At 40.2% G+C, this 17,806-nt stretch overlaps 1 protein-coding gene and 1 long non-coding RNA gene across 2 annotated transcripts in view; one reads left to right on the forward strand and one right to left on the reverse strand.

The window, feature by feature from the left end:
- Positions 1-76: 76 nt before the first annotated feature.
- Positions 77-1,936, reverse strand: LOC118152017 (uncharacterized). Its single transcript, XR_013532883.1, has 2 exons — positions 1,523-1,936; positions 77-936 (listed from the first exon to the last, which is right to left on the reverse strand). It is a non-coding gene; the product is annotated as an uncharacterized LOC118152017 (long non-coding RNA).
- Positions 1,937-2,006: 70 nt separating this feature from the next.
- TBC1D9 (TBC1 domain family member 9) overlaps positions 2,007-17,806 on the forward strand; it is a 139,113-nt gene continuing 123,313 nt past the window's right edge. Inside the window, exon 1 of the mRNA XM_002745332.7 lies at positions 2,007-2,425. Coding sequence (XP_002745378.3) covers positions 2,296-2,425 — 130 coding nt within the window. The 5' untranslated portion in view covers positions 2,007-2,295. The remainder of the gene's footprint in view (positions 2,426-17,806) is intronic.

The following is a 17,806-nucleotide window of genomic DNA, read 5'->3' on the forward strand; positions in this document are numbered from 1 at the left end:
TCTCTGTGTAGCTTTCCCTCCTCCTGGGTTTAGGGCAGGACGCCTTTGGAAAGGGGACCTACTATCAGACAAGGTAGAATCGATAATTTCTTTATTTATTTGTTCTTTATGCTTGCCCCTACACAGAAAAGTGAAGAAAGGTAATATTTCTAGGTTTTGTAGCTTATTTTGGGGAGAAGGGTTTTAGTTTCTGTGACTCACTTTGGGGGAGAAAGAGACGTGGGAACCAGGAGGGCAGAAGAAGGTCAGAGAGAAACTGCTTCCAAGGCCTTCCCATCTCCTTTAGTTCAAAGTACCTAGCATGCCAAAGCACTATGCTTTGTGATATCATTTTCCGAACCCCTACATGGTATTAAAGCACTAAGAGTTTTTAAAAATACCAATTACATCAAGTAAAAGAATATCTATGGAAACGCTTCAAAAATATAAAAGTTACATGACATATTAATATAATTTTTACATATGTATGACTTGTAAGCTTATTGCTTGCTTTTTATTTGCAGATTTTGTGACTGAAGGCACTACACTGTGACCATAAGTGCCAAATGACCTTTTTGAATCTGTGTTAAATATATGAAGTTTCCACTGATAGCTGGAAGAGGCAGATCAGTCTGTGTGTTAACATCAAGGGAAACTTCATTCCTTGAGAGTTCAAGGGGTAGGAAGCGACCAGGTGCAATGCCAGTCTCATTAGAATGTCTGGTGATTTGCTCATTCGACTATTTGAAGAAATTCAACAATTCAGGTCGGAGCTACAAAAGTCACAATTTTGAAGCCCACACAAGAAAGTCTCATTTGAATCTTTGCTCATCTGGAAAGAGAAAAGTCCCTAGGATCGCCCAGTATCCACGACAAAGCAGAGTCTGCTAAATCTCCATCATTCGGAAAGAGGAGCTGTGTGTGTGTGCGCGCGCGCTGAACTATCCTCCAGATCTCCTAGGCGGAAAAAAAATTTAAAAAGGTCATCAGCTATGTAGGCAGATAGGCTGTGATCACCACAGGAAGCTCTTAAGTATCTGGGGAAACGGAAACTGTCTAGGGATAAAGCTGGCCTGGTTTGTGTGTTTCTGGTTTCACCGATTAAAAAAAATCCATCTACCAAGGGTGGATAAATTTTAAAATTCTGCCATGCCCAGTTTTCGAAGCCCCAAGTGCCATATAGGAACAGCTGTGGTGTGAATTAGTTGGCCTAAGCTTTTGGGCTGCTTCCAACTTCGCTATTGCTCATGCCCTACAGGTCAAGGAAAGAAGTGATGTAATGCACTTAGCTGGGCCACTTTAATTACAATGGAATGGAGAGGGGGAGGGGTCACAAGCGGTGACAAGTTTGGCGCATGACTTGCCCTCGGGATGCAGGAAACAAAAACATCGAAGATCATTGGCTGCCTTGGTTTCCAACCCAGGTCTCTAACCCAGCTCCAGGTCCGGAACGTTGAAACACGTTTCCTGGGAAAAGGGGTGGCGCTATCCCATAGAGCGTCAACCTTAAACACAAACAGCACACACACACACACACACACACCCACGCAGGCTGGCGGCGTCCTCCCTGTTGGGATGGGCGGCGGGCCCAGCGCTTGGCACATGGTTCCCAGAAGGCTCCCCCGAAGGTTCCCCCGAAGCCAGCCGCAGCTGCCCAGCTCGGCGCGCAGAGCCCGCGGAGGAACCGTGGAAACCCGGACCCGCTCCAAGTGAGCCGCGTTGTCGTCATTCATTCGCAGTGTCCGGAGCGTCCTTCCAGCGGCGAGCTGGGCTTCGCTAGTGGCGCCAGCAGCCCCGGCACGGCACCTTAAGTCGCGGTGACTTCGGGAGCTCGAGCAGGTAGAGACGGGAGGGACCTTGGAGCTCGGGTCCCCAGCCCAGCTCGGCCCTGACCGCCGGGCCGAATCCGCTCCGGTCTTCCGCAACCCTGCCTGCCGCGGAGCCGGATCCCGGGACTGAGCTACACCACTTCCTCCTCCTCCCGCTCCCTTCCTCCTCCTCTTCCTCCTCCTCCCGCTCCTCCCGCCGCTGTCGGCCGGAGCCGGGCTGCGGAGCGCCAGGCCCGGGCGTCTGCGGCCGCTGGGAGGATGCTGCGCGCCGCGCCCGCGCCCTCGCCGTCCTCCCCGGCCGCCTGCTGGCGCTTTGTTGTGGCCCGGGCGCCGCGGGCCGCCCCCTGAAGTCGCCTGCTGCTGCCGCCGCACCTAGCGGACGGGAGGGCGGGCGCGCCGTGTGTCCGGGAGTGCGCGCCTGTTGCGGTGGTGGGTGCGGGACGCGACCCGCGGGCCCATTGTGCGCCCGCCCGCTGCGGCCAAGACCATGTGGGTGAACCCCGAGGAGGTGTTGCTGGCCAACGCGCTGTGGATCACGGAGAGAGCCAACCCATACTTCATCCTGCAGCGGAGGAAGGGGCACGCCGGTGATGGAGGCGGCGGCGGCGGACTGGCGGGTAAGAACCCCGGCCGACCCCTGCAGGAAGGGAGCCGGGAGCGCTGCGGCGCCGCCCGCGGCCCTGGGCTTCAGGCTCCGGAGACGCCGCCCGGTCCCTTGGGGCTGGGCGACCCGCCCTGCCTCGTTGTGTGCCAGGCTTCGAGAGTCGTGATGTTCAGGCTGGACAGAGATGCTTCTGTTTTGACTCTGTCAGGCTTTTGGGCCCTTAGCGTACTGAGCGCTCCTTAAGTGGATGATGTTGAGGAGAATGGAAAAGAGTGAGTCTGGGGCGGCTGGAGTATTATCCCCTATAAATTGAATGCAGCATTCCCTTCCCCTGCCCCCCTTAAAAATATTGTTTTCCAGATGGAGAAGAGGGATGGAAGAAGGTTAATTTTTAATCCACTTTCTTTACTGGCAACAGCAGGATCAGGTATAAAATGCTCTTTTGTTTCCAGAGAAGTGATCAGTAAGGAACCGATGTGGTCATTTCCTATATTAGTTATGACGAAGAGAATGAATAAGGAAACAGGAATTCTTTTGTTTCACCTAATTAGACATAAAGCAAAGCAAGCTGTCTGGTTCTAGTTGTAGAAATAATTGGCTATATAACTGCATTTGAACTGTTTTTGCTCAATCACTTCTTCCCTAACCCCCCCTCCCTTCAAGGTATTATTGTGATTGTTGTTCAAGCCATGTCATATCGTTCAGGATGACAAGATCAGTCAGACCCATATCCAAAGTAGTGCCATAGTAGAAATAATCTTGAACGCCTACCATACTAGAGAAATTGGACCTTTTCCCTCTCCGTGTTATTTAAAATGAACAGAACTGGAATACTTTTTACAGTGAAAAAGTTACCAGAAGAAATAGTAGAGATTTCACTAGGAAGGAGACTGCAAAAAAGAGATGAACTTTGACCTCTTCAGAGTTGAGCATATATCAATTTCATATATCACCTGGAGTTTGCACACTAGATAAATTGTTGATTTCAAATACTGTGCTATGAAATAAAAATTCTTAATATATGTGTTTACTTATGACTATATTTATAAACTAATTTTATTAAGATTAAAATTAAAGTGTCATGTGATACAGTGTATACTGGTGTGTTTGAAGGCTCTTGCTTCTGCCATAAATCTGAAGAGCTCCTGACCCTATTCTGGAAATACTGACTAGTGAACTGAAATCAAGATTTTCCAGTTCACTTTGTAAAATTATCTAACTCTAAATGTTAATATGTAATTTACATATCTAATATTGGAATCAGCCCACATTGTCCTTTTTTCTTTCTTTCTTTTTTTTGAGACAGAGTCTCATTCTGTCAGCTAGGCTGGAGCACAGTGGCTCCATCTCAGCTCACTGTAACCTCCTCTTCCTGGGGTTCAAGCCATTCTCCTGCCTTAGCCTCCCCCGTAGCTGGGACTACAGGCATGCACCACCATGCCCAGCTAATTTTTTTGTATTTTTAGTAGAGATGGGGTTTCACCATGTTGGCCAGGCTGGTCTTGAACTCCTGACCTTAAATGATCTGGCCGCCTTGGCCTCCCAAAGTGCTGAGATTACAGGCGTGAGCCACCGCGCCTGGCACACATTGTCCTTTAAGCCTAGGTTGACAACATAGAGTAGAAAATTTGTTATAGTAAAAAAGAACATATCCTTCTGCAGTTAACCCTCTTACATCTTGTAAGCATTAAGTATTCATTTACCTGGGTCATTTGCAATAACAGCATGTGAAAAATTTAGGGATTCAGAGTCTTCTATTTCTGCTTAGCATTTGTATTGTGTTCCTACTGGTTCTTAGAGCTATAATTGACTTCTGGTTCACTTGAAATCTCATCTTGTCATCAATGACTTATTTCACATATGTAAAATTACATCTTGTAAATTAAGAAATCATGGTGATTGCACTTATTAATGGAATAATTAAAATCATCGCTATGAGTAAAAATATTTATGACAACAAAGGCTATTTTCAACCAACAGAGGTAAAATGTTTGGTCTAATACATTGGCGCCATGTCAAATGTAGCAGGAACATTTTAGAAATGTTATACAATGTGTAGTGTATTTTGATTCTAATGTGAGTACATTCATGCATTCACTAACTCACTAAATCATTTAACAGATATTTGTTGGCAACTTCTAGAAGTGCTAATGTCATGAAGCTCAAGTCTAGTAAAAGACAGATATTAATGAAATAATCACATAAATCAAAGTAAAATTGCCACTCTACAGAGTCCCGGCAGAAAACAGGATCTAAATGAAGTCCAAATGAAGAGAGATGAGTGAAAAAACGACTTAGAAAAATGGAGGCATGGTTATTAGAACTGGTGTAAGGCAAACCAGAGGCAGGAATGATATTACTGGAATCCATGAGACCTGGAGCCAGTGAAGAGGAGCTTGGGCCTGGAGAGAAGCAGGCACTTATAAAAACACAGACTATAGCAGAAAGCAAGTGGAGAGTACATTCCCCAACTTCTCTCTTCCCCCACCCTTCTAGCTTCTGCCACTGCCTCCCATCCCTGGAACCCAATAGAAGCCAGCTAAGGAACTGGGAATGGTGGTGTATGCCAGTCCCAGCTGCTAGGGAGGTTGAAGCTGTAGACTTGTTTGAGCTCAGTCATTAGAATCCAGACTGGGCAACATAGTGAGACCTTATCTCTAGAAAAGGAAAAGAAAAAGAAGCCAGCTGTAAATAGAGTCCGGTGATGATCAGCCTCCCAGGGATGGATGGGGGCAAACTGAGAATGACCAGAACAAATATCATAAGGAAAGGAACATGATGTCGGTTAGTCCCAGTTAAGTGAGGGGGTCTTGGAGGTGGAGGCAAAGGAAAGATTCCTTGAGGAAGTGACCTTGAGCTTAGAAGTGAACAAAGAAAAAGATCTGGCTTTGAGAAGAGGAGGGAAGGCTAAGTGTTAGATATCAGTTGTTGGAGATTTTCTGAAAGATTTCAGGACCTTTACATAATATGCATTATCTGGATCAATGCACCTATGTATACTCAGCAAATAGATGACAGGTGAGTAGGGAAACTTGCTCACTGTGAATTGGCCAGGAGTGCCCTCCAAGTGTGGTCATTAGGGAGCTTGGAAAGAGAAGCACAGAACGCTATAAAAAAACAATGGGTCAAAGTTGAGAACACTTAACATTTTTTAAAAATTAAGATATTCTGTTCCTGATTCCAAGCAATATGTATAGGCATGGATGCAATGAAGTACTCTACTGTGAATGTATTTGATTGATTTATTTAATCCCCTTTGAGATTTCATACATATACATAAAATTACAGAAATCAAATACAGAGTGCAGTGAACTAGTACAAAGTGAGCACTTGGCAACCAACACCAGGATAAAAAGAATTGAACACCAGGATAAAAAAATATAGAACATCACCAATGTGCCAAAAGCCCCTTGTGATTCTCAGCCAATCATTGTCACCTCCTCCAAAGATAAAGATAGCTTCATGTTGTGTGTGTGTGTGTGTGTGTGTGTGTGTGTGAACATTTCCATGATTTTCTTTATAGTTTTTCTAAAGAACGTATTCCCAAACACTATATTTTGGTTTTGCCTTTTTTTTTTTAACAAGAAATGAAATGGAATTATAGAATATATATTCATTTGTGTCTGGATTCTTTTGCTCAGCCTTGTGTATGTGATATTCATTTTGTTGCTTGATGGCCATAATTCATTCATTTTTCTGTTCTGTGCAGAAAACTATGATATGAGTATACCAATTTATTCATCTACTGGTTATCAGTTATACTGTTAGTGGACCATTGGATGCTCCATTTGGGGGCATTATGGATAATGTGGCTATGGTCATTTTGGATCATGTTTCTTGGTGCCTGCAAGTATACGTTTCTGTTTGTTCTACAAACAGGAGAGGAACTGCTAACTCATAATGTATTTTCAACTTCAGTAGATGATTCCAAACTATTTTCCAAAGTAGTTGTACCAATATACTCCCACCAGTAGCATATGTAAGTTCCCTTGTTCCATCACATATCCTTGTCAACACTGTCAGTCTTTGTAATTTTAGCCATTGTGGTGGTTTTGTAGTAATATTACATTTCAGGGTTAATTTGCTTTTTCCTGACTGATGAAGTTGAACATCTTTCCATATGTTTTTTAGAAATATTTTGAGAGGTGATTGTTCAAGTCTCCTGTCCATTCTTCAACTGGATTGTTTGTCTTTTTCTTTACTGACTTGTAGAAATTTAAAAAATATATTTTGGGTATGAGCCCATTTTTTATGTGTGTGGCAAAATCTTCATTTGTTCCTTACCTATTTACTCTGTAAAGGATGAACAGAGATTCTTAATTTTTAAAATTCCTTAAGTCATTTTTGATAACATTTCCTTTTAGATACCATTTCCTTTATGGTTCATATTTTATTGTGTTTAGTTCAATAAGTCTTTTCCTGCTCTGCAGTTATAAAGACATTCTTCTATATTATCTTCTAGAAATGTAACAGTTTTAACCCCCACCTTAACATATACAAATCACTGGGAATTAATTTTTGGATATTCAGTGAAGTAGGGGTCAGGTATTATATTTTACATTTTTTTGTGGATATTTGCCCCAGCATGATTTATTGGGAAGGCTATTCTGTCTTCACCATTCTGTAGAGCTATGTTTGTCATAAATCAAGGGCCATATGTGTGTGGGTCTGTTTTGGTTTTCTAGTCTATTTCTTTTGTTTATTAGTATATTCTTGTACCAACATGACACAGTAGTTTTATTTTATTTTAATTTTCTTTTAGATTCAGGGATTACAGGTACATGTTTGTTACATGGGTATATTGTGTACTGTACTTTTATGATAAGCATTTATATGCAGTAGATTAACTTCTATTATCTTGCTCTTTGCTGTCTACTGATTTCTTGACTATTTGAGCACAGTGTAGTTGCTCCTCTACTTAACAATGGAGTTACATTTCAATAAGTTGAAAATATTGATGTACTTTTTAAACTTAAAGTATTTTCAATTTACAGTGAGTTTGTCCTGATGTGACCTTATTGTAAGTCAAGGAGCAAACTGAATTTGTATAGCTTTTGCATCATTATGAAGTTAAAAAAAAATTGTAAGTCGAACCATTGTAAGTTAGGAACTATCTGTATTTTAGAATCAGCTTGTAAAGTCTCAGCAAAACAAAACAGCAGCAGCAACAAAGGTATTAAAACTATTGAGATTTTGATTGACATTACATTGAGTCTGTAAAGAAATCTGAGCAAAATTGTTACCTTTATAGTATCAAGTCTTCTGGTCCCTGAACATGGTATATTCCTTTATTTATTTAGATCTTTAAACTTTTTTCTCAGTGTTTTATAGTTTTCTGTGTAGAGGTTTTACACTTCCTTTATTAGATTTATTCCTAGGTATTTTATATTTTGTTCAATCTGTTGTATTATGTCTTTTTAAAATTTCATTTTCTGTTTCTTTTTTACTGGGATATGGAAATATAGTTATTTTTTATATTCACCTTGTATACAAAATGTATAACTTAAGAAAGGAATTCTAATAATTTATCTGTAAATTCTTTTTTTAAATTTTCTGCATACATGACCACATTATCTGGTAATATTGACAGTTTATTTATACTTTTTTAATCCTTATGCTTTTAAAAATTGTCTTTGCCTTTCTTGACAGGCTAGGATCTCATGTACAATTACAAACAATGTGGCAATTGTACATACTCTCATCCCTTCCCAGATCTTGAAAGAAAGACTTTCAACATTTGTACATTGTTAAGTATGGTGATTTTATTTTTTTTTTCTTTTTTGTCAGCATTTTTACAAGCAAGGTATGGTGATTTTTGTAAAAATTTTCTTTCTTTCTTTCTTTTTTTTTGGTTCTCCTTGCCTGTTTTTACTTTATTTTATTTTAAGAAGTTCTTATTCCTAGTTTGCCAAGAATTTTTTTTATTATATTTGGATGCTGAATTTTTTAAAAATGCTTTTTCATTTTTATCAATGTAATCATGTGTTTTTTCTTTTTTATCCTGTTAGTGTGGTAACTTATAGTAACTGATTTTAAAGTGTTTAGCTGAACTTGCATTCATAAAGCAATCCTAATAATACAACATTATAATTGTAATATATTCCCGGTGAATTGAGCATTTTATCATTATGAAATCTTCACATGTATTTCCAGAATTGCTTTTGTCTCATTCTTGTGGTTATGTTTATTTGGCTAGTGTTTTTATGGTATCTCTTTTTCATACTTTTGTTTTCAACTCTTCTGTATCCTTATGTTTAGATATGTCTTTTATAAATAGCAGATAGTTTATTTCCATTTTTATAATGTTTAATAATTTAATTTTTTATAAATAGAGATGGGGGTCTCACTATATTGGCCAGGCTGGTCTCGAACTCCTGGCCTAAACCAATTATCCTACCTTGGCCTCTCAAAGTGCTGGAATTACAAATATGAGCCCCTATACCCTGGCAGCTGACTTTTTTCTTAATCAATTTTGAAAAATTTTGACTCTTTATTGTATTATTTAGTCAATGTCCATGGGAATTCGATTTAAATCTTCTCTTTTAGTAAAGTGCTTTCTACTTTTTCTAGCTACTTTGTGTTCTTTTTATGTGCCTTCCTTGCCTTTTGGTGGAATACAGGAATTGATTTAAGTTAGGAAAAAGCTTTTTGAGCTTCTATTAGCTAGAAGTTTTATATTCATTTTATTATTCTTTTAGTAGTTATTCTGGAGATTACATATGCATTTTTGACTCATCAAATTATATTGTTAACCAGTACTTTTTTTTTACCTTTTACTTTTTTAAAGGAAAGCCAGGATCTCACTATGTTGCCCAGGCTGGTCTCAAACTCCTGGCTTCAAGTGATTCTCCCACCTTAGCCTCCAGAATTGCTGGGATTCAGGTGTGAGTCACTGCACCTGGCCATTACTTTTTATTTTTTAAATTGACATATTAACTCTTTTCTCATATAACATAAAGACCTGGAATACTTTAACTCTCCACCCCCAATTTACATACCATTTTTGTTTTAATAGTGTGTTTTAATTCCTAACATATTTTCAACCCAAGGACATGGAGTTATTACTATTTTTAAAGTCTGTATTCAGTTGGATCTCCACATGTTTACCATTTTTATTTTACTTTCTTCTTCCCTCTCTGACCATTTTTCTGGAATCCGTTTTCTACTGCCGGAAAAAAAACATCCTTTCCTCTTTCCTTTAGCGAGGATCTGCTTGTGACAGTTTTTATGTTTTTCTATGTCTGCAAATGTCTTCATTATGCTTTTATTCTTGAAGGATATTTTTGGTTTGAATGGTTGGCACTCAGTATGTTTTAAGCATGGTTAAGACACCATTTCTTTTGAGGTAAACTGTCACTCTGAATTGTTGTTCTTTTGTGTGTAGTACGTCTTTTTTCTCTAACTGCTTTTGGGGTTCTCTTTGACTTTGGTCTTCTGCAGTTTTACTATGATCTAGATAATTTGTGGATTTTTAAAAATCCTGCTTAGGGATAGTAGGTGTTCTTTAATATGTCTTTCCTTGGTTTTGTAAACTTCTCATCCACTATCTCTTCAAATATTGCTTTTCCTGCATTCCCTCATCTTTCTTACTGGCACTCCAATTAATGTATGTTAGGCATTCTCATTGTATCTTCTATGTCTGTTACCTTTTAATTTTTACTTCATTTTTGTTAGTTTTTTCTGATCTCTGTTCCAAGTTAATAACTGTTTAACTATATTTAATCTGTTTGGCCCAACCACTTTTAATTATTTTTTAAATAAAAAATTTCCATTTGGTTCATTGTATAATTTTCAGTTATTACAATTCTCAATCTTATTTTTTGTCTTTTTTGAGCAAGTGTAGTTCTTGTAAGGTCTCAATTAACTTAAATATCTTGAGCTCTTAGAAGCCTGTTTTATTGTCTGTTTTTTCTCCTAGTTTTCATTCATGCTCTTACGTTATTTTTTATGTCTGGCTACTTTTGATTATAAACTGGACATTGTACTTCTACTTTGTGGAACTAATCTGAAAGAGAAGATAATGTTATTCTCTATGGGAAAAATTTTTTCTGCCAGTTGCAAACTAAAATCCCTAATTTTTGGTACTGATATATTTTCAAGCTGAGCTCTGACTTGGGTGGATTTGCCTACTCAGGATTCACAGTTATGATTAGGTCATAGCCCTCTATCCCAACCCAAAGAGAGGGTGGCATCTTTAGCTGCCCTACCTCTTTGATGATACTGACTCCTATCCAGGTCCACCCGGTCCAGGATTCTGTTAAAAGCACATCCAGACTCTAAGCTACTCAGCAGCCCCTTATGGAAGAGGCATATACCTCCCAAAATAATCATTACTCTAAAATATAGAACTCTTCCCCTTGGGCCTCTGTTTTCTTCAGGTATGGTAATTTGTTGCTTTTTAATTTTTTGATATTTTAAAATATATTTTGTCCAGATTGTATAGTTGTCCTGATTAGTTGACATTGGTATAGATTATCTTATCTGACATTATAAAGTAGGTGCCATTATTATCCTCAGTATGTAGAAAAGGAAACTAAGGCTTTAAAGAGATTGAGTGATTTACCCTAGGTTCCACAGCTACTAAGTGCGAGCCTATTTAATTTTGTATTTATTTATTATTATTATTTCGACCCAGAGCCTCTCTCTGTCATCCAGACTGGAGTGCAGTGGCGCAATGTTGGCTCACTGCAACCTCCACCTCCTGGGTTCAAGCAATTCTTCTGCCTCAGTCTCCTGAGTAGCTGGGCCCACAGGTGCATGCCACCACACCCAGCTAATTTTTTTTTTTTTTTTGTATTTTTTTAGTAGAGGAGGGGTTTCACCATGTTGGCCAGGTTGGTCTCAATCTTCTGACCTCAGATGATCCACCCACTTAGGCCTCCCAAAGTGCTGGGATTACAGGCACGAGCCACATCGTTCAGTCTATTTATTCTTCTTCTTTATATGCATTTATTTATTTATTTTTATTTTATAGAAATGGGGTCTCACTATATTGCTCAGGCTGGTCTCAAAATCGTGAGCTTCGGCTCCTCCTCCCTTGGCTTCCCAAAGTGCTAGGATTATAGGCATGAGCCACTGCATCTGGCCTATTTAGTATTTTTTACAAGACTGATATCTCATGATTCCCACGTGTTGTGGAAGACAGCCAGTGGAAATAATTGAATAATGAGGGCAGTTTCCCCCATACTGTTCTCATGGTAGTGAATGAATCTCACGAGATCTGATGGCATCATAAGGGGAAACCCCTTCGCTTGGCTCTCATTTCTCTCTTTGCTGGGCACCATGTAAGATATCCCTTTGCTCTTCCTTCATCTTCCACCATGATTGTGAGGCCTCCCCAGTCATGTGGAACTGTGAGTCAATTAAACCTCAGTCTTTTGTAAATTGCCCAGTCTCGGGTATCTGGTATGTCTTTATCAGTAGCATGAAAATGGGCTAATAGATTAATTATAATGGTGTATGTTAACTTTATTTTCCTCTTATAACCATCCCCATTTGAAAAGCTAATAAAAGCTACCTTGAGAAAAATGAAAGCATTCCAAACATTTGCATTCAACTTTAGGAGCTTAATAGATCTCAGGTGAATTACAACACAGGCGCTTCAAGTTAAAGGCTCTCTTCAAGAGACTGAGACAGTTTCTCCTTACACAAAATCAAATGTGTGATTTCCTCAGTAAGCTGTTCTGTCAGAAATGCGTTTGTGTACCAACTATGTTTAGGGCACTAAACTTTGCAAAGACATAAAAGAAGGAAAAAGCCACTTTTTTTTTTTTTTTTTTTTTTTTTTGCTGACCTATTATTAACCTTGAGATGAAACATGGGTGAACAAATTCGAGAGATTTAGGAACATAGGCATGGAGATGATAAGAGTGCAGACTAAATCCATATCAAATTTCCATCTGAGCTGGAGCACTGTACTGTTCAGGAATTTGACATATTGCATTCAGTAGAGACCTCCACAATTAGGGAGAGTTTCCATTTTATAAACAACTCCCAGAAATGTATGAGAAATAACAAAGTGACATCCGAGAAGCTCTGACTGGTTAGCAGGTACTTGTTTTTAAGGTAAATATGCTAGCTTGTAAGTACTGTATTAGTAAAGTTGCAACTAGTAGTGCTTGTGTATTTATTTATACAGTTGACCCTTGAACAACTCAGGGGTGCCAATCCCCCATTTAGTCAAAAATCTGTATAATTTTTGACTCCCCAAAAACTTTACTAATAGCCTACTGTTGACCAGAAATCTTACTGATAACATTAACAGTTGATTACACATATTTTTTTATGTTATGTATATTATATACTTATAAAGTAAGCTAGAAAAGCAAATGTTATTAAGAAAATCCTTAGGAAAAGGGAGTATATTTACTTTTCATGAAATGGACGTGGATCATCATAAAGGTTTTTGTCCTCAGCGTCTTTACATTGGTTGGGTAGGCTGAGGAAGAGGAGTTGGAGGGGTTGGTGTTGCTGTCTTGGAGGTGACAGAGGCAGAAGAAAATCCCTGTGTGAGTAGACCTAGTCAGTTCAAACCCATGTTGTTAAAGGTTAACTGTGCATAAAAGCAGTTAAAATTTGTTAGCTCCTAGTGGAACTTAATGTTATAATTGGTGTCAATGAAAATAATTAAATTCTGTTATATATTTAAAGAAGTTTATTCTGAGTCAAATGAGTGACTATGGTCTAAGGCACATTCTCAAGAGGTCCTGAGAACATGTGTCCCTGGTGGCTGGGTTACAGCTTGGATTTATACTTTTTAGGGGTACATAAGACATCAATCAATATATGTAAGATGTACATTGGTTTGGTCTGGGCAGGCAGGACTACTTGAAGAGGTACAAAAGAGGGGCGTCCAGGTAACAGGTAGATTCCAAGATTTTCTGATGGGCAATTGGTTTAAAGAGTTATTATTGCCAGGCGAGGTGGCTCTCGCCTGTAATCCCAGCACTTTGGGAGGCCGATGTGGGCGGATCACGAGGTCAAGAGATTGAGACCATCCTGGCCATAGTGAAACCCCGTCTCTACTAAAAGTACAAAAAATTAGCTGGGCGTGGTGGTGCGTGCCTATAGTCCCAGCTACTCAAAAGGCTGAGGCAGGAGAATTGCTTGAAACCGGAAAACGGAAGTTGCAGTGAGCCGGGATAGCGCCACTGCACTCTGGCCTGGCGATAGAGCGAGACTCTTACCTCAAAAAAAAAAAAAGTTAATATCTATAGACTTGGAATCCTTAGAAAGGAATGACTGGGTTAAGATAGGAGTTGTGAATATAAAAGAGTGACTGGGTTAAAATAAGGGGTTGTGAAGACCGAATTTTTTTTTTTTTTTAAACCAAGTCTTGCTCTGGCCCAGGCTGGAGTGCAGTGGCAAGATTTTGGCCTACTGCAATCTCCACCTCCTAGGTTCAAGTGATTCTCCTGTCTCAGCCTCCCAAGTAGCTGGGACTACAGGTGTGCCACCATACCCAGCCAATTTTCTATTTTTAGTAGAGACGGGGTTTCACCATGTTGGCCAGGCTGGTCTCAAACCCCTGACCTCAGGTGAACCACCCGCCTTGGTCTCCCAAAGTGCTGGGATTACAAGTGAGCCACATGCCAGGGCCTCAAGGTTCTTATGTAGCTAAAGTCTCACTGGTGGATGCCCTTAGTGGGAATAGATGGCAAATGTTTTCTATTCAGACCTTTAAATGATGCTAGACACCTAGCTAATCTTGTTAGGATTAGAAGAAAAACATCATCTCTGTTTTAATGTTAATGCTGGTCAGTTGTGCCCGAATTTGAACAGGAGAAGGGTATAATGAAGCATGTCTGAAAACCCCCTTTCCCATCATGGCCTGAACTAGTTTTTTAGTTTCTTTGAAATCCCCTTGGCTGAGAGGAGGGATCTACTCAGTCAGCTGGGGGGTTAGAATTTTACTTCTGGTTTATATTGGTGACTTCTATGTGTTGGGGTGGGGATTAGTCTAGCTGTGTGTGGAGCTGGCTCATAATATTTACATATTATTAATAGGAAAATGCTGCTGACAGGAAGCATGACTAGACAAAAGCAGATTTTGCTTGTTTGTTTCATGAATCCACCCACCCCACCTCTACTCCATTATTATCAACTTTAAGATAATTTTGTTCACAGAATTCCATCGTCCATACCCATTTGTCTTGAGATTGCCTTATTCTGCAAAGAAACAGTGGGAATGAATGCATATAATTTGTGCAGGGTTTGAGATGACATTTGACATCTTCTGGGTGTTTGTAAACTGGCCACAAAAACTAGGCAAGAGAATATCTACTCCAAGCTTCCTTCCAGAAATTTGAGTAATTTGAAAGGTTGAGGCAGACTTGCTGCTCTAGGGACACTGCATATCCTTTCTACTTTGCCGTTGTCATGCAGAGAGGACCCACTTTGTGAAAGGGTCAGATTGTGAATTGTGGTATGGTTCCCAGGCCTGACCACAAAAACTGTTTTGGAGTTATGTACAGATGAGGATTTGTAATTTGGACCTAGGCAGCTTGGAGTGTTAACAGCTATGGTAGGTACCACCTTGAGTTCTGAGTCTTGGAGGTGGAAGCCCATGCCTGCTTCATGGCACAGCAGTGTGCAGGGAATGCCACAGACAAAAACCTTGAGGGTTGCCCTTTGCACGGCGTCTTTGTGTTCTCTGCCTCCCTCACTGACTTCTACTCTTGAGTCCTTCACTTAGTAAGCAGACAACTGGATTCAAATCACAGCTCCACCTGTTGGACATGTGATTTGCAAAGTTTCTCTTCCTTTCTGAGCTTAATTTCCTTATTTAATATGTGGCTTAATAACCTTTTAGCACCATTATGAAGAGTCTATGAGATAAGTATGTAAAATACAGAAAATATAAAGAACCATTCATAGATGATTGTCCCATCATTGTCCTCCCTTGGTGATGATCTCATGTAGGTATTAGGAGGCAACTGGCTCTAATTCACAGCAATGTGTGAGTAATGGAAGAGTTCTGCAGTTTAGAGACATTGCATTTTCTAAAGGATGCCGTTAAAGCAAATGGATATCTGTCTGATATTCAGGCAGCTTGACAGCATTGAATCAAATACTCAGGCTTCTCAGAGAAGATAATTTTTGATCAGCGAACTTAAATTGTTTCTACATAACTCCTTCTATCTGTCCGTCCCTCCCTCCCTCCCACTCTCCTACCCTCCCTCCCTTCCTTCCTTTCTTCCTTCCTCTTCCTTCCCTCCTTCTCTCCCTCCTTTCCTCCCTTTCTGATACTGTATGTACATTTTGAAAGCTCTACCAGTAAAAGGTAGTGTCTTTCTCTCTCTCTCTCTTCCTCCTCCTCCTCCTCTCCCCTTTGCCCCTGTACCTTCTTTCTTCTTCTTTTCTTTTCTTTTCTCTCTCCTTCTTGCACAAATGGTTCTCTGAGTGTGGCAAACTGGAATCACCAGGGAGAAGACTGGAGTGGGAGAGAGAGGAGGAAGGGGTCACCTTTTCTCTTTGTGTGGGGGTATGTAGGGAGTGCATGTATGAATAGTTAATAGGAATTTGTAATTTGAAAATATCCTCTACTAATGAAACTAGAGAAGTACGAAGAAGTCAGTAACCCACCTTCCGTTCTTCATTTTCTTTTTTTGTCAGATGTGTATTCTAAAGAGCTCAGTGGACGAAGCAGTGTTCCGCAATTGCCACTGGCTTCTAGATGGTTTCAAATGGCATGTCCAGTTTTGCTGTTAGGTTTGTTAATGAAAAATCCAAACTCTGTAAAATATTTAAGGAGATTTATGGAGCCAGTTGTGATGACCTGTGGCCCATGACACAGCCTCTGGAAGTCCTGAGAACATGTGCCTTGGGTTGTTGGTTTACAGTTTGATTTTGTACATTTTAGGGGCACAAGTTACAGGCAGATATGAACCAATACATGTAAGGTTTGCACTGGTTTGGTCTGGAAAGATAGGACAACTCAAAAAGGAGGGGGCTTCCAGGTCATAGGTGGATTCACAGATTTTCCGATTGGCAGTTGGTTGAGAGAATTAAGTTATTGTCTAAAGACTTGGAATCAATAAAAGGAGTTTCTGAGTTAAGGGGTTGTGGAGATCATGGTTTTTATTATGTAGATGAAGCCTCCAGATAGCAGGCTTTGGAGAGAAAGATGGTAAATGTCTGTTTTGTTGGTTTGTTTTTGTTTTTTCAGATAGTGTCTGGCTCTGTTGCCCAGGTTAGAGTGCAGTGGCATGATCTTGGCTCACTGCAACCTCGGGCTCCTGGACTCAAGCCATACTCCCATCTCAGCCTCCCAAGTAGTTGGGACTACAGGCACATGCCGCTACACCTGGCTAATTTTTGTATTTTTTTTGTACAGATGAGGTTTTGCCATGTTGGCCAGGTGGGTCTAGAATTCCTGAGCCTCCCACAGTGCTGGAATTACAGGTGTGAGGCACAATACCTGGCCTGGTAAATGTCTCTGATCAGATCTTAAAAGGTGCTAGATTATTAGTTAAATCTCTCTTAGATCCGGAAAATACCTGGAAAGGGAAGGGGATTTTCTACAAAATGTAGATTTCCCCAATAGGAGATAGCTTTGCAGGGCCACTTTAAATATGTCAACTATATTTTGGGGTAAAATACTTCAGTTTCTTTTTTTAGGGCCTGTTAGTTGTCATGTAATGCTATACCAGAATCACGTTGAAATTTGGTATCTTCTTGCTACAAAGAATCTGTTTTGTCAGTCTTAAGATCTCTGCTTTAACGTTAATGTCAGTGCCCATCAACTTTTCCGGAATTCCCAAGGGAGATTAAAATGAGGTTTGTTTCACACCCCCACCACCCCACTCTTCCCACCATGGCCTGAACTAGTTTTTCAGGTTTACTTTTGAATTCCCTTGGCTGAGAGGAGAGAGAAGTCCATTCAGTTGGGTGCAGGCTTAGAATTTTATTTTTGGTTTTAAGATTATTTACATATTCTTTCAGGGAACATTGGATTGCTAGGTTTCCTAGCTGTGGGATCCACTCAAGAAATCCACTGAGGTTTTCCTTTAACTCTCCACTGGAGATCTAAGTTAGAAACTTTCATTTGGATGAAATTTGCAACCAAAATGAGTGACTGAGGTGTAAGTCTCACTCATCTATGTTTATTAAGCCAGCTTCAGGGCATGTCTGGGAAAAACACTAGCACAGACACAACTGTGGCTATGTTTCCAAAGAGGTTTTCCAGAAGTTTAATACTTATACATTTCCTTAAAGCCGGGGAAGGCATGTAGGACGAGGGGAAGGTATGATGTAAGGCAATGGTTACATTACTGGGAGACATTAGCGTCCAGTGAATCTACATTTTTATTTTATTTTATGTAAAATGTAGATTCACTAGACACTAATGTCTCCCAGTAATGTAACTATTGGGTAGGTGGAAGAAAGGAGCCTT

Source organism: Callithrix jacchus, chromosome 3 (assembly GCF_049354715.1).
Source record: "Callithrix jacchus isolate 240 chromosome 3, calJac240_pri, whole genome shotgun sequence".
Classification (NCBI taxonomy): domain Eukaryota; kingdom Metazoa; phylum Chordata; class Mammalia; order Primates; family Cebidae; genus Callithrix; species Callithrix jacchus.